This window comes from Galeopterus variegatus, unplaced genomic scaffold (assembly GCF_000696425.1).
Source record: "Galeopterus variegatus unplaced genomic scaffold, G_variegatus-3.0.2 Scaffold8153, whole genome shotgun sequence".
Lineage (NCBI taxonomy): Eukaryota > Metazoa > Chordata > Mammalia > Dermoptera > Cynocephalidae > Galeopterus > Galeopterus variegatus.
Window position 1 is genome coordinate 11,861 of NW_007734264.1, and position 19,323 is coordinate 31,183.

The 19,323-nt window shown below is 44.9% G+C and overlaps 1 protein-coding gene across 2 annotated transcripts; it reads right to left on the minus strand.

The window, feature by feature from the left end:
- Positions 1–54: 54 nt before the first annotated feature.
- On the minus strand, positions 55–9,818 carry PIK3IP1 (phosphoinositide-3-kinase interacting protein 1). 2 transcript variants are annotated; one of them, XM_008592656.1, is made up of 6 exons: positions 9,607–9,818; positions 8,501–8,617; positions 8,293–8,412; positions 7,181–7,384; positions 6,999–7,077; positions 55–373 (listed from the first exon to the last, which is right to left on the minus strand). In XM_008592656.1, exons 1-6 carry the CDS (start codon positions 9,674–9,676, stop codon positions 169–171), a joined length of 795 nt encoding a protein of 264 aa, XP_008590878.1. In that variant the 5' UTR covers positions 9,677–9,818; the 3' UTR covers positions 55–168. The 2 variants fall into 2 exon arrangements, with proteins under 2 accessions (XP_008590878.1, XP_008590879.1); XM_008592657.1 differs by lacking the exon at positions 55–373 and adding an exon at positions 5,587–5,771.
- Between the last annotated feature and the right edge of the window lie 9,505 nt (positions 9,819–19,323).

The following is a 19,323-nucleotide window of genomic DNA, read 5'->3' on the forward strand; positions in this document are numbered from 1 at the left end:
CCAGCGCCCCCTGCTTGTGTCAGTTATTAAAATTCACCATAAAAAAAAAAAAAAAAAAAAAGTGGGAGTAGGGTTTTAACCACAACACAAAACGTAGATCCTCCTAGCTGTAGGAGGGCGGGCTGTCCTGTACTAGTGTCTGCTTGGGCTCCTGCCCACTGCAGGAGCTCAGGCCCCGGGAGTGCCAGCCTGGCCCATAAGGGGGGTGCTGCCCTCCTGAAGGTCGACTGGAGTCTGGCTGGTGTGGACCACGACAATCTTCTCATCCACGATCTCACAGGTGGGGTTGGTGAAGGCAGACAAGGGCACGGTGATTCGCTGCATTTCCCTCTCACACACTTTCTGCTCATGCTGCTCTTTCAAATCCTTCCCCCTGGCAGGAAAAAAGGGAAGTATTCAGGCTGTGCCTCTTGCATGGCTTTGCTCATTAGACAGCATCCCAGAAGCCCGTACAGGAGCAGGTGCTCACCATGGTCACAGTGAATCAGTGGCTGAGACAGGACTCGAACCCAGGTGCAGGACACTAGATTTCCATTCCGCTAGACTGCCTTAAACTCAACAAGGAGCTCTTGCATCTCCTGTCTGCTTTCCCCTCTGTAAAGTGGGGTTGATAGCGGTATGAAACCTCACACAGCTACAGTGGGGCTCAATGGAAATAATGTAGAGAAAAGAAACTTAAAGCAAGATATAGTCTTATTCTTTCAGCTCAGGGCTCCAAGAGACCCAGAGAACTACCCCAGCTTTGGTCCTAACCCAGAAAACCCAAAAAGTTATCCAGAAAATTGACCTGACCATCCTCCTCTGAGACAGCCTTCTTATCTTAAAGTCCCAAAAGGTGTGAGCCCAAGCTGTAAATGGACCATCCCTAATCAATGCAGGGGGAAAAAAAGGACTCAAAAAGGCTGCTCAGGTCAATGGGAAACAGTGGTACAATCACCAGAGACCTCTCGGATTTTTCACGTGCCTGTGAGTTCTCATGGTGCTCAGTGACCCAGTGAGGTCATGGTGTTACTCCAGTTTACTCATGTGGAGTGCTCACTCCATGCCAAGGGCTTTATTTACATTATCTCACTTCATTCTCAGCTCAACCCTAAGAATTAGGTCTTATTTTACACATGAGAAGTTAAGGAACTCTTCAAGGATGTGGTGGGCTTAAACCCAAATCTGGGGTTGGCCCGTGACTCACTCGGGAGAGTGTGGTGCTGATAACACCAAGGCCACGTGTTTGGATCCCATATAGGGATGGCCGGTTCGCTCACTTTGGAGAACACAGTGCTGACAACACCAAGTCAGGGGTTAAGATCCCCTTATCGGTCATCTTAAAAAAAAAACAACCACAAATCTGTTGTACTCTGGCTGATTGATGCTCAGAGAAGTTCTAGCCTGACCAAGAAGTTCTAGTTCACCCCACAAAAAATTCTGGGGCAGCAACTCAAACCCAGTCTTCTGACCACACATTTAGGGCCCTTCCCAATGGACAATCGTAGCCCACACTGCTGGCCAGAGGGCTTGGTCACTGCACACCAGAACCGGCACCCAAGACCCAGGTCAACATCCAAAATCTAGACACTTGGGCTCAGCCATCAGAGGAAATTTTCCTGGAAGGAGCCTTGAAACGAGCAGCTGATGGATGACTTGGTGAAACACAGAGGCCTGCTTCAGATCTCAGGGATATGGCCGAGATCAGATGGATTACACATCAATCATGATATGAAGTGCAATGACAAAAGCTTCTGGAGACGGGGCAAGAATACTGGGAAAATGGGGGGGCTGGAGGAGGAGGAGTGTACACAGGTGCCTCTGACTATCTTTAAATCATCCAGTTCTCTGGTGTTCTAGTACCAGCTCAGCCTAAGCTGTGTGACACCTGGCAAAACAGCCTCTCTGATCCTTGGTTTCCTCATCTGTGAAACAGCAATAATATCTGCCTCTGAATAAGGTATGAATGTGAAAGCATTTTGAAAACAGTAAAACTGCCGTAAAAACTCATAGGTGGGTCTTGCCAGTTAGCTTAGTTGGTTAGAGCATGGTGCTGATAACACCAAGGTTTGGGGTTCCATCCCTGTACTGGTTGGCCTCCCCCTCAAAAAAACAAAAAAACTTCATAGGAAGTTATTATGATTTTCCCTGGACATAACTTCATTCACCAAGCAATGTTAATTTGGTTTCCCAAGGAAACTCTCCTACTGACCAGCCAAGGCAAGTATTATTCATGTGACCTCAGTAACCCCTTCCTCTCTGGGCCTTAATTTCATCACCTGTAAAACAAGGGGTTGGACTTGATAATCTCCAGGCCCCCTAACATTCTGTAAGATTCCTCACATAAGATATGTTCTCCCTTTTTTTTCTTCTTTTTTTTTTTTTTGGGTGGCTGGCTGGCCAGTATAGGGATCTGAACCCTTGACCTTGCTGTTTTAAGCACCGATTCTCTATTTCTCACTGTAAGATCACAGGAGGCAAATTCCTGAGCTCATCCTCCTGAGTCACCCTGATGACTGAGTTTCTGAATGTACAGGCCTGAGGCTCCTGCCCCATTATTCTCATTGCCTCTGCCCTGGACACCACCAACTCCCACAGCAGAAAAACTCCCAGAGCACTCAGAAGAGAAATGTAGAGACATTGTTCATGGGGAGAGGGTTCCAAGTGCTCCTTCACTCACATCCTGAGATTTACTACCCTTGAGCACTGTTCATCAGTTACAGCTGCCACCACACAGAAGGAAACACCTCCATAATAAAGCAAAGCCAAATTCCTCAAAGTTGCCCATGTACAGGGAAACCTGGAAGGTCTGGAATTAATTTTATTAAGGGAGCCCCCAAGCCAGTGGAAGACCAAAAGGCAATTTATAGAAGTATGTGAGTGTCTTTTGCCAAGGTCTGAATTTCAAAATCTAGGGGCTGGAGGGAAAGCCAGGAACCTACTACCAGTACCTACTAAGGTATTCGGGAAATGGCCTTCCTATCATTGATGAAGAGAAGAGCTACCTATATACCTACTGGGTGCCATATATTCATGATCTTTTAATTTACAACCTTGCAAGGTAATATTATCCCAGTTTTATAGATGAAGAAACAGGCTTTGGAGTCTGACTCCAGAGCCCTACTTTCTATAGCTACCTCTTTTACTAAGCTGTGGCCAGCTGGGCTGTTGATAATGGCCAGGCTGCATCATACACAAGTCTTTAGGGGTGGAAATTAGTTCATATTAATGGGGCAAAGCAGGGCTAGAAGAGCAGCCAAGGGTAAAGGAAGCAAATGTTAGGGCTAGTCTGGATTAGTCTCATCCATTTAGAAGCCTCGAAGCACACCCAACCCCATGTGCCTGCTGTTGATGGTGCCTGCGAGTCCTCGAGATGTAGTGGCTGTCCCCAGCTCCCTCAGGAGGTTTGAGAGAGGCCACCAGGCCGGCTGCACTGGCCATCAGGAAGCCCAGCCATCTCTCACTGACTGGGGGGTTGCAGGGGGGGCGGAGCTGGGTAGCTGGCAGCCAAGAAAGAACAAAAGTCTTATTCACTGACTCAGCTCCTCTTCTAAGGGAGTGGAGTGGTGTTGACTTAACAGTTTTTCCCTCCCCATTTTATCAGAAAATAAGGGCTCCCTCCAGAGCTAGCACAGACACTGCTCTTGGAGCAGGGACAGGGCACTGCTCAGTTGCAGACTAGCCATCTGAACCTCATGGCCTAGACTACCAGGACAAAGATCAAGCCAGAATGAGTCCCCACCTGCCCCCATCTCCCACTCTTCCTCCCTTGAGAGGAAGCCTGGTGCCTGCCCACCCTTCCCAGCTAGGGGAATGCTCTGTCCCATTAGCTAAGCCTCACGGCCTGTGGCAAAGTCCAAGGCTGGCAGTAATTACCCTGACTGCTCCAGGGCAGGGATCAGGAGCTGGGCTGGCCAGAGAGAGCAGGTGTGGATGGAGCTGCTGCCTGCCTCTGACTTTCTCTCCTGGGGTGATAGAAGCACTGCAGATCTCCTTTAGGCCACAGATTTCTTCAATTGTTACTCTGAGCCACTGCCATCTTCCCAGTCAGAAGCTGTGCCACACTGCTGCTCAGGCAAAGTTCCCCAAGGTAGCTACAGGTTATGAACACCAACTGTATGCCCAAACTACACTAATTTCATCCTTACAACAAACCTATATGGTGTCTACTATTATCTCCGTTTCAGAGATGGGAAGGCAGATACAGAGAGGTTAAATCATTTGTTCAAGCAAATGGCAGAGTGGGGATTTGAACCCAGTACTGCCTGTAGCCACCACCAGGCAATATTGTCTTTTTAGGAAGTATTAGAGCTGGGTGGATCATCATTTCTAACTCTCTACCCCTACATTATTTTACAGCTAAGGAAACAGGCCCAGAGAAAGTAAATAACTCATCCAGTGTTGCATCCAGAATTGGTGGCAGTTCCTGAACTAGATCTTGGTCCTTTTGACTTCTAAACCCAGACTTTTTTTTTTTTTTTTTTTAAGTTTCTATTTTTCCTACTGTCCTTTGCAATTCAAAGCAAATTTACATGAGGCTACTGTGCCTTACTGGGTTTTTTTTAGAGATATTGATAATCCTTAGATATACCTTACTAGCTATATAGCTTAGACATGGTACTTAACTCTTCTAGGTCTCATCCTCACTGTGAAAGTGTAATAATGCTCCTAGTGTGGTCGTGAGATCATCAAGGAAGACTATACAGTAGGGCCTTACTTACTAAGAAAGCATGAAATAAATACTGGCTACTATTGTTTTTATTACCTGATTGGTGATCTACTGTTTACGTTTAATACTTAGCTAATCTTGGTAGGTGGGTGTTGGGGAGATATGTATCCCCATTTAACAGACAACATACCGGGGTTCAGAGGACACTTGAACTTATAGTCAACTTCTAGTTTTTTCCAGGACACTCTGTTCTCTGAACAGAGATGGTAGCTGAGAGCTTGTCTCTAGCCCACATGCGGTTTCCTGTTGTACAGTCTGTTCTCAGAGCAATTTTGTTGAGGAAAGGGGCGGTCCGATGGTTAGTGACAGGGAGTCTTGAGACTCTGTGCCTTGCTCTGAGTTTACAAGAAAGTAAATTCTAGACCTCAGGGAAGTCCCGTGATGGCCTAAGGGATCAAATCTAGAAGAAAAAGACCTGGCTTCCTCACTGGGGACCAGAACTGAGCTCAGAATTAAGAATGTTTAGTCAATTCAAACACCGGGAATGCCTGGAAACTCTCACAAGACTGGAGAAGAGCCAAATGCTGTTCAGTGGCTGAGGAAGGAGGAAATATATTTCAAGGGCTAAACTCAGCCAACACAATTTGAGTCTGACTATAAATTGTACGGCCAGTGGCACTACATCATTTCCTCTAACTTTCTGAAATGAACAAGCAGGTGTCCCTGGACCTGCTGTATCAATATTCCACTGTGGACAACGACCACAGACTGGAAGTCAGGATGCCCTCTCAAGTTAATACTTCCCCTCTGTGGACCTGTGCTTCCTGACTCACAGAAAATCAGAGAAGAAATGGGGCTTGGAGAATACTAGTCCAGCACCCACATTTTATAAAAAAGAAAAACAGTTATTGTTTACTGCCCATTTCCTATGTGCCAAGGACTGAGCTAAGCAGTCACAGCCTTAGCCCTGCAGCAATGCTTTGGAGTAAGAAACAGCAACTTGCCCAGAGTCACACAGATAGTTAATTAGTGACAGGGCTAGGACTTTTCTCCATCAAATGCCAGGTGTATAACCTCAGGCCAGGTACATATCCTCTCTTGCCTCAGTTTCTTTGTCTGTAAACCGGGGATAATAACAGCATTTACCTCATAAGGGTGATTGTGAGAATTAAGTAAGTTAAAGCACACAAAATGTTTGAAGCAGTGTCTGCATATGGTAAATGTCCGCTACTGTTATTATTAGTATCTGGCACTTCCCCTTTTTCATCTGTAAAATGAGGAGGTTGACTCCAACACCTCTAAGGACACCCTAAGTTTACATAATGCTGGATGACCCACTGTGGCTGTGGGCTCAGACAAGATCCTCACCACTGGAAAATGCAGGCCACTGTGTCACTTCCCTTACAGGAAGACTTCTCATATCACAGATGCTAAGGGCTGGAAGTCAAATCCCCTGATTTTGCCCAAGAACCAAAACTAATTTTCTAGAGTCAGCCAGGGCTGTAAAAATGAATGTAACACTGATTTATCATCATTCACCTGTCACTGACTTTGAGAGCCTTTTCCACATGGCATAGCAGGGAACCTTTCCAAATAAACATTCCCCCTCCTGCTGTCCCAGCTACAGGTCATGTCCCTGAATTTCCAGGTAGCCTCTTTGGCTTTCTCATCTAAGGATACTTCAGAAAGTTCATGGAAAGATTCATATGTTTCAGTTCTATTTTTCTATGAACTTATTGAAGTACCTTATATGTGGTGAGGAATGACAAACTGACTCTGTTCTCCAACTCGCTTTTTTCTTCCTATCTTAGAGGAGATCCCACTGCTATGGCTCAGGAAATGTAAGCATGAACTGCAAAAACAGTGGCTGGTAACCTTTTCTAGTAGCAGAATTTAATAACTCTCAGGAAGAATAAGTCTCTAGGTCCCTGCAATGAGCATCCAGCCTGATTTCTGCAGTGCCAGTCACTCCATGCCAGGTATGTTGCATTAGACAGCAGGGAATGTGGTATCAAAAGAGCTGGGTTTGATTCTATGTTCTGCCACTCCCAGGCAGTGTGACCTTGGACAAGTAACTTCACTTCTCTGACAAAGGCTTCCTCATCTGGAAAAAGAGGAACAAGAACCCCTACCTCACAAGGCTTTTAGGTGAGGAGTAAAGGCACCAAAGGAACAGATTTGTCCAAGGTCACCTGGTAAAGTCTAGAACCAAGTCTGTACATCTTGAGCTGGTTTTCCATCTCTCAGCACCTCACTTTTGGGGTAAGAAAGCCACATAGAAGTTTCATTTGACTTTGTGTATCTTTCTCCCCTCCTACTCTCAAGAGAACCCAAAAGAGAAGCTACTGACCTCTTGTAGGTGTAGCCCAAGACGATGCCAGCTCCAATGGCGATGATGATCACCGTCATGGTAATGCCCAGCACATAGCCTGCCAAAGATAGGACACAAGATCCCATTAGCCACACCCCGGACAATCAGCAAATGACATCTCTTGATGGATCCCAACAAGGGCAGGGGTGGGGCAGCCATACCCAGAGTTCCCAGGTCTTTTTTCTCCTTGGAGTTCATCCGCACCCGCTGGCTGATGCCAATAACTGGCTGCACTGCTGCCGCCTCACTCCGGGCGGGCAGGGCGTTGGCAGGAGCGAACACCTGCACCTCATCTTCGCCTGGCCCTTCAGACACCTCCTGGGTTTCTGTGGTGGAAGCTGGCGGCGTGGCCTGGGAAGTGGTCTCTGGAGGTGAGATGGGAAACAGCTCTCATCAGAGGCTACCCTGAGTAAATTCCACAGCTGAACCTGGCCCGAGTGTTGGAGGAGGTGGGGGGGATCCACCTTAGAATACCCCCCCTCCCTCGCCGAAATTAAACTCTGCCCCAGGGGCAAGATCAGGCCTGAGACGGCTGCACCATCCTGGGACAAGGCAAATGTGAGGGGAAGTCCTCAGGGAAGGGGCTCTCTCCTGCCTTTCATGTCTCCATCTCTTCAATTCCTTGCTCTTTCTTCCAAGGCCCAGCTCGGGGGTCATCTTCTCCAGGGGGTCCCCCTACCTCCATTCCAGGAGACAATCCACGACTCCTCGGAGCAGCTCACATTTATCGAGCGCACGCTTTGTGCCAATCCCTGTGTTAAGTGCTCTACCTTGATTATCTCATTTAATCCTAAAAAAACTGTCTTGCTGACTTCGAAGCAACAAGCCTGAGCTCTGGAGTCTAAAATTTGGATTTAAATCTGAACCCTGCCATTGCCTTTTGGTAAATCGCTGAACTTCTCTGACGCTCAGATCCCCCAAACAGCTTCTTCCCAGCGGGGTAGTGTGCCCAGCACACAGCAGACGCTCCACAAACGGTCAATAAATGCTGAGGGGCTCGCTAAGGGCTGAGGGACCGACCTCGCCTCCCATGGTTGTTTACAAGCGCTGGCGGAGGATGATCTCACTCCGAGCCGCGGCGGCGGCCAATGGGCTTTGGGCCCCGCAGCCTGGAGATAGCCCTGGCCAATCGGACGGCGCGGGGGCGGGGCGGGGCCGGCCGGCGTAGCGCGGCCGCACGTGCGTTGCGGGTGTAACGGCCGCTCCCAGTCAGCCCTGGCGCTGGCATCCCGGGGTCCCTGGGTTCCGGGGTTCCGGGGTCCCGGGCGGGTACCTGGGCATCTCAGGTTCTCGCAAGGCCGCTTCTCAGGGGCGCCGGCCTCGCTGTTGACGTAGCACCAGGGCCCGCGCGGGTCCCGGTCCGGGTTCCGGCAGTAGTTGTGGTTGCCGGCGCCTGAGAGGGGAGAGAAGGCGACATGGGCCGGATCCGGCCCGCGGCCGCCGCCCGCCGGCCCTGTCCACCGCCCCCGTCGGACACTTACCCGACTCGGGGGCCAACGCCAGACCGCTCTGCGCGTCCAGCCAGTTAAGGCAGCGGAGGCCCGGCGCGGGCGAGGGCTGGTCCGTCCGGTACAGGTGGCCGTTGTCCCAGAAGCAGTCTGAGGAAGAGGAGCGCCCCTCACTGAGTGGCGGGCAGTGAACCGAAGGGTGCCAAGCGTGGCGGGCAGGGGAACCGGGACCTACCCGGCCCTCCCCCTGCCCTGCTGGGGGGCCCTGGGTCCTGCTGGACCTCCTTCTCCTCGCGTGGAAATCACCCCTCCCTGCCAAGTGTTGTTGTGAGACCCGAAAGAGAAGGGAGAGGAAGCGCTTGTAAAGCTGCTAGCCGGTGCCTGGCCCTCGGTCAGTGCTCAGGGAATGTCAGCTTTTTTTTTTTTTTTTTTTTTTTTTGTAAGCCGGAAAGCGCTGCAAAGTATTGTTACCCTTGGACTTATGGCCACTTTGGAAGGGGATGGAGGGAGGAGGCCTGGCTTAGGTTCCCTTTGTGGAGATGGTGGGAGTTTTGGGTCGGTGGGTGGCCAGACCAGAAATTTATCCATGTGTTGTAATGGCCGTGTTACATAAACTCTGGTGTTCCCTCCTCCGCGGATACAAGCCACCTTCTGCCAGTTTAACAGGCAACACTCCCTCCCAAGAGAATTCTACAAAAGCCTTGATTCAGTCAGCAAAACATTCAAGAGAGCATCAGACCGAAGGGAACCTGCCTCGTCGCTGCCTGGATGTAACTCCAAACTCCCACTCCCCTCAGCAGGAGAGCCACAGGAGGCTGGGGAAGGAAGGCTTGTGCACCATGCAAAGGGCTTAAAAACAACATGACTTAGGGAGTAGTGGAGATGAACACCCAAGCTCCATCCACTCCTGAGCAAGGAAAGGGAAAGAGAAAGTGGCTACTTGCCTTTGTCTTTAATGGCAAAGATGGAGCTGCAAGCCCTTGGCAAAGAAAGGAGGGGGGTTAAAAGAAGCTTTCATAGGACAACAAAAACCAGCTGAAAGCTTCGTTTCCTGTCATCCTGGCCATGTTTGGTAAATAGAGGGCTTTACTCATTCTGCTTCGTTAAGTTGCTGCAGCAAGGAAAAATTGTAATCTCACCTCCAGATCCATAGGCTTCTGCCAGGAGCATGTTGCTGACAAGGAATGTATGTACCCAGGCCAACAGCATCCTCCCCTTCTTCGTCCTGCAGGTTATTGAACAACCAGTGTCCAACGGGGGTCACTTGGCGGCAGCTCTGCCTCGGGTCCCAGCCTTGCAGTCAGACCTGCCCTTGTTATGCTCTTCTGGTAAACAGCCTTTCTTTAGAACTCGGAGCTCCCCAGCTAGCTTGCTGCAACGCGAGGTGTTTTTCTACTGAAAGGCGCCCCCTGGGTCCTAAGCCTCCTATGCCATGCAAGATCATTAACCCTGAGCCAATAGAGGAACAGCTAAGTGAAGAGAGGCAGAGAGATTCAGGTTGTGCTTAGCTGTGGATCAGTTTAAGACTTGCACTGCTGGATCTCCAGGGCTTTTCTTCTCTTCGTTTCCATTTGTGAGTACAGAAAGAATAATTTTGTCAAGAGGCACCATGGGAGGGAACTTATAAGCACTAAGGCACAGAACAGTTTAGGGAAGAAGGAGATGCTAGCTGCACAACCAGGAGGAATTCAAGACCACATAGGGGGCACAAATAAGAGTATCTGGATGGAAGTAAATATATACCCATCCTTGAAAAAGAAAAAAGGCCTTTGTGGTTTATATGTATTTGTAAATGCTAACACTTTTATAAACAGTGTAACTTTGCCAGGGTCAGATCAGTCACATTCCTTTTCTCACATTTGATGTTTGGGGTGTCAGACATAATAGGAATACAGAAGAGGTATCTTTAGTTGAAAATATATGTTGTGCAAACATTGGAAAATTTGCTCAGCTATATTGTAATAGTCTGCCATTTCTACCAGGCCTGAATTCATATACAGAAGGTTAAGTAAAATACTTGCTTTTTTCCCCCTACCCTGTGGGAAATCCATTTGCAGTGATTTATATCCTTCATTAAATCTCATCACATCCATATGGCTTAGGCCTTTTGGAGTTAGAAGGGCCCTCTTCCTGTTTGGCTGAAAGTTCAAGTTCCCAGGCAGCCTCAGTAAGCTGAGAGATAAAGCAGAGTGATTCGCCAAGACTACCTTGTGACTCAGGCAAATCCCAAAATAGAAATGGGAAACTCTGTTTTGATCTTGCAAACAGTAATTTAGGGTAGGAAAAAAATTTATTAAATAAATTTTAAAAACTTTATCAAGGAAGAAAGCTAACATGAATTCAACTAATCTGAAGTGAATTTGAATTCACTACAATCAGGTTTCCGACATGGAAAGGTCAGAGAGATACATTTAGTTCACTCTTTCAGGCAGTTTGCTAACAGTGTTTGCTTCAGTCCATTTAATAAGATATATTATTTTGTTTTTGCAATCACTCTCCTTTCTCCCTACACAAGCTTCTGATCCTCTGATGACTCCTGACTTGGTCTACGCTGGGAATTACACCACAGAGTCTGTAAATTTACTAACACAAACACAGATATGCCAGAATTTTAGAATTTAACAATTCTAACATATAAGGGTCTTTTCATTAACTTTATTAATTATACAATTATTTTTGAGAACCTGTTACATGCTAGATATAGTTCTAGATACTGGAAATACATCTGTGAACAAAATATTTGAAAGCTCTCCCCTCATGGAGCTTATATTCTAGTTGGGAGACAGATGAAAAATGTCAGATAGTACTAAGTGTTATGAAAAAAAGTGGAACAGGGTAAAGGAGAGAGTAGCATAATAGTATTTCACCTGCTAAAGAAAGCTTATATATTTTTTCAGAAAATCAATAGGATATTTCGATAAGCAAAAGGCTGAAAGGGAAATGCTTTTTGCACAATTTTCCTTGTGGGTCCTATGTTTACTTCTACACCACTACAAGAGATATATGATGTGCATTTTGTTTCATTACAGAAAATATGTAGGCTTGAGAAAATGAGAGTAATTTCAGAGTAGCAGGGGGTTCTTTGGGGTTGATCCCTTAGCACCTTACATATTGCCTTTGTATGCAGTGATGTCTAATGAAATGCTTCTTAGACTCTGAAGGGCTGCTTCTGCTAGATTATAATACATTTCCCTCTGATTACGATAGAGACAGACTATAACAGGCCAGCACTTGTACCCTTTTCAAATTATCTACTGTGCCCAATTAGGTGTGCCAGTATTTCTATATCAGAAGCCCAAGGCTTTCTTACCTGTTGCTGTTGTTATCTAATTTTTCTATTTAAGAAAATTACTGTCTTTCCTAACTTACACACCTTGAGATACAGCAAAATCATATTTTGTGCCATGTGTCTTATCAGGAACAACACTGCCTAGAAAAGATATAAAACAAGCCAGAAGGAGATTTTTTCAGCTTAGTCATCTGTTTTTTTCTCCCTTGTAACTAAGACATTTATCAGCATGATTTGATATTTATTTTCCAGCAATGAAGGGCTTGTTCTTCAGTCCTTCAAAGACATTCTATTATAGTAGGTTCAGTACCTTCCTTCCTCAAGGACATCAGAGATGTGCCTGTCTTTTTCTGATGATCCAGATTTGAATTTTGCTTCATGTATTTGGTGCAGTATGGCCATATTTTATGCCCTATAGTTACTCTAAACTTCAGATTTCTTCTGAAAATATTACTGCAATAATAATACAATATAGTACTACTCAAATACTTAGATTGTTTATATCCATGAAGACAACATTGTGACATATAACTCTCACATTTTGCTAAATATTCCAGGGATGTTTTACTCTCAGTTACATATTAAATGAGTACTAATCCAGAGACAAAGCCATACACTTCAATCAGGAAATAGCCTCCAGAGCCTTTCCCAAGAAGGATGGGTAGTTCATTTTGATAACAGGATATGTTAGTGGGAGAACTCTAATAAGGAAGTCCTAAAGCTGTTAAAGACTTAAGAATCCTGTCAGCAAAAGAGGGCCAAGGTGTTGGTAAAAATCTTGGAGTGAGATCTAATGAGTTGGCTCCAACTATTTTGTTTATATGATGTGCTATAGAAATAGCCACTGAAATTGTGCTGAAAGATATTTTAGTGTATAATTGCAAGCAGCCGGGGATGGTTTTATGAAGCTTGTTAAGGAAATAATATTCTAGTCAAAATATCTAAACCCAAAGGCCACTCCTTTGAAAGTACGGCGGCCTTCAATGAGTTATTTTATTTCCATTTTGTATATGCTTGGTAATAGTTAAGTTTTTAAAGTTTGAAATAAAGGGGAAAAATAGAATACTATGTAAGGGAAAAAGAGTCTAAGAAGCCTACAGAGAACAGAATATTTTTAAGGGCAGACAATAAAACAGCAAAGAAGGCTTTGTTGATCACAGATTACTTTTAGAAATGATACATTCCACAGTGGGAACTGAGGAGTCACAAAAGCAGAGAACTTAGAAACATCACATCACTGGTTTTGACAAGTAAAGGGAAGAGTAAATTCCTGAATGAGAGTGGACTTTGACTTACAGGCCAGCCTTAGAAAACATAGCTTTCACATTGATGAAAACATAGTCTTCACAGGGAGAACACCAAAGACTATAAACTTAATTGGTTGATAAAACTAGACTGTTGATATGTAAGGTGAAATAACACAGTAAACTACAATTATGCCTCTGTTGGAAGTGTATTTGGTATTCTCCAATCTCAGTAAACTGGATCTGCAGCTTTTAAAATTTATCAACACCCAGTATGAGCTTACCACTGACTTTTAAAATAGGGGGATAAGTATATCAAATAATTTATGAGTTAAGTCTTTGGAAAGACCTGGATTTTAATCTCAAAATTGCACTATGATCTTAGGTAAGTTACTTAGCATCTGTAATTCCAAACTTTTTTAGCCTATTGTTATTGTGATTTAGAGTACAGGTACCAATGTCAGGATTCAAAACCCAGCTCAGTTGCTTACTAGCTGTGTCATTTTAGACAAGCTCCTAAACCCTCCATAACTCAGTTTCCTCATATGGAGGGACAGAGATAAAAATATTACCAACGTCATTGTATTGTTGATACTCATTGGGCCCTGAATAAATACTAGTTGTTGTTATTAGGAATTTATGCGAGTCACCTCTAAATTAGATGTGCTGGGTATATTTACTATCTTCAAAAAACTCAGAGTTGGGGCCGGCCCGGTGGCGCACTGGATAGTGCGCCGCTTGGGAAGCGCGACGGCGCTCCTGCCCGAGGGTTCGGATCCCACATACAGACCGGTTCCCGCTCACTGGCTGAGCGAGGCGCGGGAGCAGCACCAAGGGTTGCGGTCCCGTTGCCGGTCCCTGGTCCGGTGCGGGGGCAACACTGAGGGTTGCGATCCGTTGCCGGACACGGAAAAAGACAAAAAAAAAAAACAAAAAACTCAGAGTTAATAAAGATCAGATTAACAGACATGAAAATAAAAACAATATAGGGCATTATATAAGTAGGTGTTAAAGAGTGTGATAAGATTAATAAAGATTTATTCATTCAATGAATATTGTCTGCTGTGCACCAGGCAGGCACTAAGCTGAGTACTGAGGATACAACAGTGACCCCTACACAGTTCCTTTTCTCCAGAAGCTCACAGTCTTGTGATAGTAGTACACAGCTAATAACACAGTGAAATGAATGCTACATTCATTTAGTAAGGATTAGTACTGGGAGCAGTGGGAGCTCACAGGAGGAGCATATGGTCTAATCTTAGGAGGTCAGAAAAGGCTTATCAGAAGAAGTAAAATCTGAAGGTGGGAAGGAGCTAGTGTTCTCAGCACATCAAACAATGTGCAGAAGCCTGGAAGTATAAGCTATCATTGTGGCTAGCAGAGCAATCAGAGTTGTATTTAAAATGAGGCCAAAAAAACCCAAACAAACAAACAAAAACAACCAAAAGCATGAAGCCAAAGAGATAAATGCTTGCTGGACAGGTTATAGAGGTTCCTGAATGCCATGTTGAGTGTGGACTTTATCCTCAAGGCAGTAAGGAGCCAGTAAAGAGTTTTACATAAGAGAGTGACAAGAGTCAGATGTATATTTTAGCGAAGATCATTCTGGCCACAGGGTGGAGGATTAGAGGAAGCCGTGACAGAAGGCCAGAAGACCAATAAAAAGGCTGTTGCAATGATCTAAGTGAGAGAGAATAGTGAACTACCCCTAGAACTGAGTCAGGCCACCTGTGTTTGAATTCTCCTCTGACACTTAGTAGCTACATGATCTTTTTTTTTTTTTTTCCTTTTTTTGTCTTTTTTCGTGACCGGCAATGGGATCACAACCCTCAGTGTCGTGCCCGCACCGCGCTCAACCAGTGAGCGGACCGGTCTCTATATGGGATCCGAACCCTCGGCGGGAGCGCCGCCGTGCTCCCAAGCACCACACTCTACCGAGTGCGCCACCGGGCCGGCCCAGTAGCTACATGATCTTATACAAGTTACTTAACCAGTCCATGCCTCTGTTTCCTAATCTGAAAATTGGAGGTGATAATAAAATTTACCTTATAGGATGGTTGTGAGGATTAAATCACTTAGAACACACCTGGCTGGTATATAGTTAAGTGCTTCAAAAATTTAAGCAATGAAGCTGAAGAGAGGCAAACTAGGAAGAGTATTAGGACTCCATGACCGAAGGGATTTTAGGAGTAAGTAGGAGTAACTAAGGAATTTGGTTTCTGGTTTGGGAGTTTAGGAGGTGGTGGTGCCATTCACTGAAATAAGAAACAGGAGAAAAAGCCAAGAAGGTGCACCCAGAGGTGCTTGGATTGCAACCAGGAGAGTATGGTGTCAGAGAAGCTAAGATAGAGTGTTTTAGGAAGGAGGGAGTGGTCAGCATTGTTAAATGCTACCAGGAAGGTCAAATAAGATAAAAGCTAAAAAAGAATCCATTGGTTTTAGCAACAAGACCACCATTGGTGACCTAGTCAGGAGGAATTTTGGTGGGGGGAAGTGGGAGAGGGTACTAAAATATGTCAATTGTGGAAGGAAAGGGAGAGGATGAAGGGAGACTATGAGAGACAACTCTTTCAAAAAGTTTAGCTGTCTGCAAGGATTATGGACAGGGCTGACATTGGACCCAATACACTGATTTGGCCTACTGCTTGTGTCATTCTGAGTGATTGTACATCCATTCTAATTGGTAGCCATGCCAGGGAGGTTAAGAAGGGGAGCTGATTTGGAGACAATGGATTTGGCCTTGGTGGTTTTGAATTTGACATAAGAACAAGGTATGCATATAGAAACACCCAGCATCATTTGATATGGGACTAGTGGTGGGATGACTGGACAGAAAAATTAGAGTAAGACTCAGGTGAGTGGGGATGGGCTAGAAGGTACTAAAAACAAGGCAGGCTGGTAGGAAGGCACAAAGGAGCTTTGGGGTCTAGCCTGAGAATTTATAACCATATCGAGAGTGTGTAAACTCAGGATGGGAAATGGGTTTCAAAGTAGAGGTAAGAAACCAAGCCTCATATCCAGACTTCAGACCTTATAAAGAACATTTGCAATAAACAGGGGCATTCAGGGATGGAGTCCAGGATTTATGAGCTGTGAGGAAGAGGGAACAGGAGAAGAAAGCTGGAGCTGTAGTGATTGACCTTGGCCAGATGCTAGTCCTTGTCTAGACAGTCACATGGCATGATGGGTCAACTATAGGCATGCAGCATTTTAAATTATTATACATGGTTGTAGTTAGCATTTACATTTACATAAACAATTTGTAAATTTTACGTTAATTTATTAAATATATCCTGCGTAGGGAAACAACAAAGTAGCTGGGCCACCCAGGGTTTTATAGTATTGAAAACACTTTATATTTACATATATAGTTAATGGGATGACATCATTTCTACCAAAGAGAGAAGACGACCATTCTCTCCTGGCAGCAGGAGATTTTATAATTCATGATTAAGTAAAAGGTTTATATTAAAGGTATACTTGGGGAGAGGATCATAAGAATTATTCTACCTCTTTCCTTGAAAATCAAGCATCAAGGAATAGAGAGATTTTTATTTATTTATTTATTTATTTTTTATTTATTTATTTTTTCCTTTTTTGTCTTTTTTCATGACCGGCAACGGATCGCAACCCTCAGTGTCGCGCCTGTACCGGACCAGGACCGGCAACGGGATCGCAACCCTCGTTGTTGCTCCCTGTACCTCGCTCAGCCAGTGAGCGGGAACCGGTCTGTATGTGAGATCCGAACCCGCGCGGGAGCGCCGCCGCACTTCCCAAGCGGCGCACTGTAGCAGTGCGGCGCACTGTAGCAGTGCGCCACCGGGCCAGCCCCAACTGCTTTTCTTTTTATCATCTGTTTCCTCCTGGCTGTCTCTCCCATTCTGCTCTGTCATATTCTGCTCCTTGAAATTTTCTTTACCCGTTTTTTTCCCTTGGATGGCTTCATCTCATCTCTTCTTAACAGATGCGCTTCAAAGAATTTGTATGTCAGGGCCACCCCTGTGGCTCACTCGGGAGAGTGCGGTGCTGGTAGTGCAGAGGCCACAGGTTCGGATCCTATATAGGGTTGGCCCATGCAGTATGTCAGGGCCACCCCTGTGGCTCACTCGGGAGAGTGCGGTGCTGGTAGTGCAGAGGCCACAGGTTCGGATCCTATATAGGGATGGCCCATGCAGTCACTGGCTGAGCGTGGTGCGGACCACACCGTGCCAAGGGTTGCGATCCCCTTACCGGTCAAAAAAAAAAAAAAAATTTGTATGTCAGGAAACAGATAAATGTTATATACTCTTCATGTATATGCCCCACACATATTAAGATTCAGCTATTATTCCATTACAGTCAGTAAAATGGAGAGAGAGAAAAAAAAAAAAAAAAAGAATCCCAAATAAGATCATAGAGTGATTGTGGCTAGAAGGAAATGCAAGGACAAGAGAAATAAACTTATTACTGTGAGGCCCAACCATAAGATTTGATTGCTGCCCTTCTCACTCAGTGAAGCCTAGTTAACAGATATGAGCAGTGTTATGGGGAGGTGTCATAAGAGGACTCAAATTGGCCCCAGAATAGCAAACCCTGAGTTCAATAATAGGTTAAGTGCCAGCTTCAAACAGTCAGTGTGTTCTTTGAGTTCCCAAGGATGTTTATACCTGGAGCTTTCTTCTCCATTTACCTTAATGGCTCAGTTGGAAATCGGCCATTGCTGCTAAGTAAGTATTCTTGAGTTTTATGCAGCATTGGCAGCAGCTTTCCTATTACCTTCACATTAGAAATAGAAATTCTTCCCAGTTGCAGCCAAGCTATTGCCACCAAGGCAGTGGTTGAGCATTTCCACTCTCTAGGATCTTGTCATCTCCAACACTGAGTGGCCTACCCTTTTGTCACCTTCACGAGTCATCAGATTTATGAGAAAGCCTCACCATTCCTAGAGTGGCTCTACCATCAGCCAGCAATCTGCTTTTTGCTCTGAGTTTCTGCTCTCCTGGATACAGTAGGAGAATCTGCTCCAATGAACATTAAATTGTTCATATATGTAAAGCATTTAGAAGAGTGCCCCACACATATTAAGAGCTTCTGGTATTATTATTAATACTATTGTTGTTATTGCCACTATCTAGGATCATAAGCTAGAGCTTAGCTGAACCTCTAATTTTGCTCTTGTTATGCTGGGTGGTTTAAGCAAATCCAATTTATCTGGAAATAGGGTTGAAAATATTTGGTTTCCACTCAATTGTGTTACCATTGTCGGCTCAAAGAGTCTTGAAAAGGTCAAAATATTATCACTTTATTGTTTTTACTTGCTAGGGCTTTAACATCCCCCCTCTGGATTCCTAAGAGACTCTAGTCCTGACTTGACAGTGGGATGAATAATCCAGTAACCTCTACATATTATGATGTGCATTTTATCCAGACATACAGCGTTTATTAAATACTAGCTCAATGTGAGACAGTAATACATGTCATAGCTAACATTATTGAGTACTTAGTATGTGCCAGATATTCTTCTAAGTGCTTTATATATACTATCTCATCTATTCGTAAAAAACCAATATGTAGTCACTCTTATTATTCTCCTTTTACAAATGAAAAAAACAATTACAAAGAGTTTAAGTAATTTGTCCAAAGCCACAAAGATAAGTGGAAGAGCCAAGATATGTACCCAGGCAGTCTGATCTCATTGCCTTAGTAACTACTTCACTGTACTGACAGGGAGAACCCTGGATTTGAGAGGCAGAAGTCCAATTCTGGTCTCTTCTACTCTATGACTTAACAAGTTGAATTACCTTGGAAAAGTTACTCAGTCTCTTTGTACCTCAGTCTTCTCATCTGTGAAATGAAGATGGTAATATACTTGTATACTTCACAGAGTGATGATGAACATTTTTATGTACCCTGTTACTAGACATTCAGTAAATAGTTTCTTCTCTTACTACTCTATTTTAAGGACTACACTGGTACTCAAAATAGAATAAGAAAGTTGTGCTTGCTTGGGTTTCTGGTCTGGGGTGGAGACGGAAGAGGGAAGAAGAGGACAAACATGGGACTAAATTATTATAAGAATTGCCACTATTGAGGAACGTACAGAGAGAAGTATAAAGAAAGTAACATGTTCTGAGATGGGGCAGAGGAGAGTTGGAGATGCTTAAAGGTGCCGGTGACATTTGTGTTGGGTATTGAAAGTCGAGATAAGGTTAGATGAAGCAGAAGGAGGGCCAAAAGTTTCTGGGAAAAAGAAACAGCATCTGTACAGGTGCTGAAGTATGGAAAAGCTTGGCAGTACATATTCTGGTAATGGCTAGAGGTTTGGTATGCAGTTGGGGATCGAG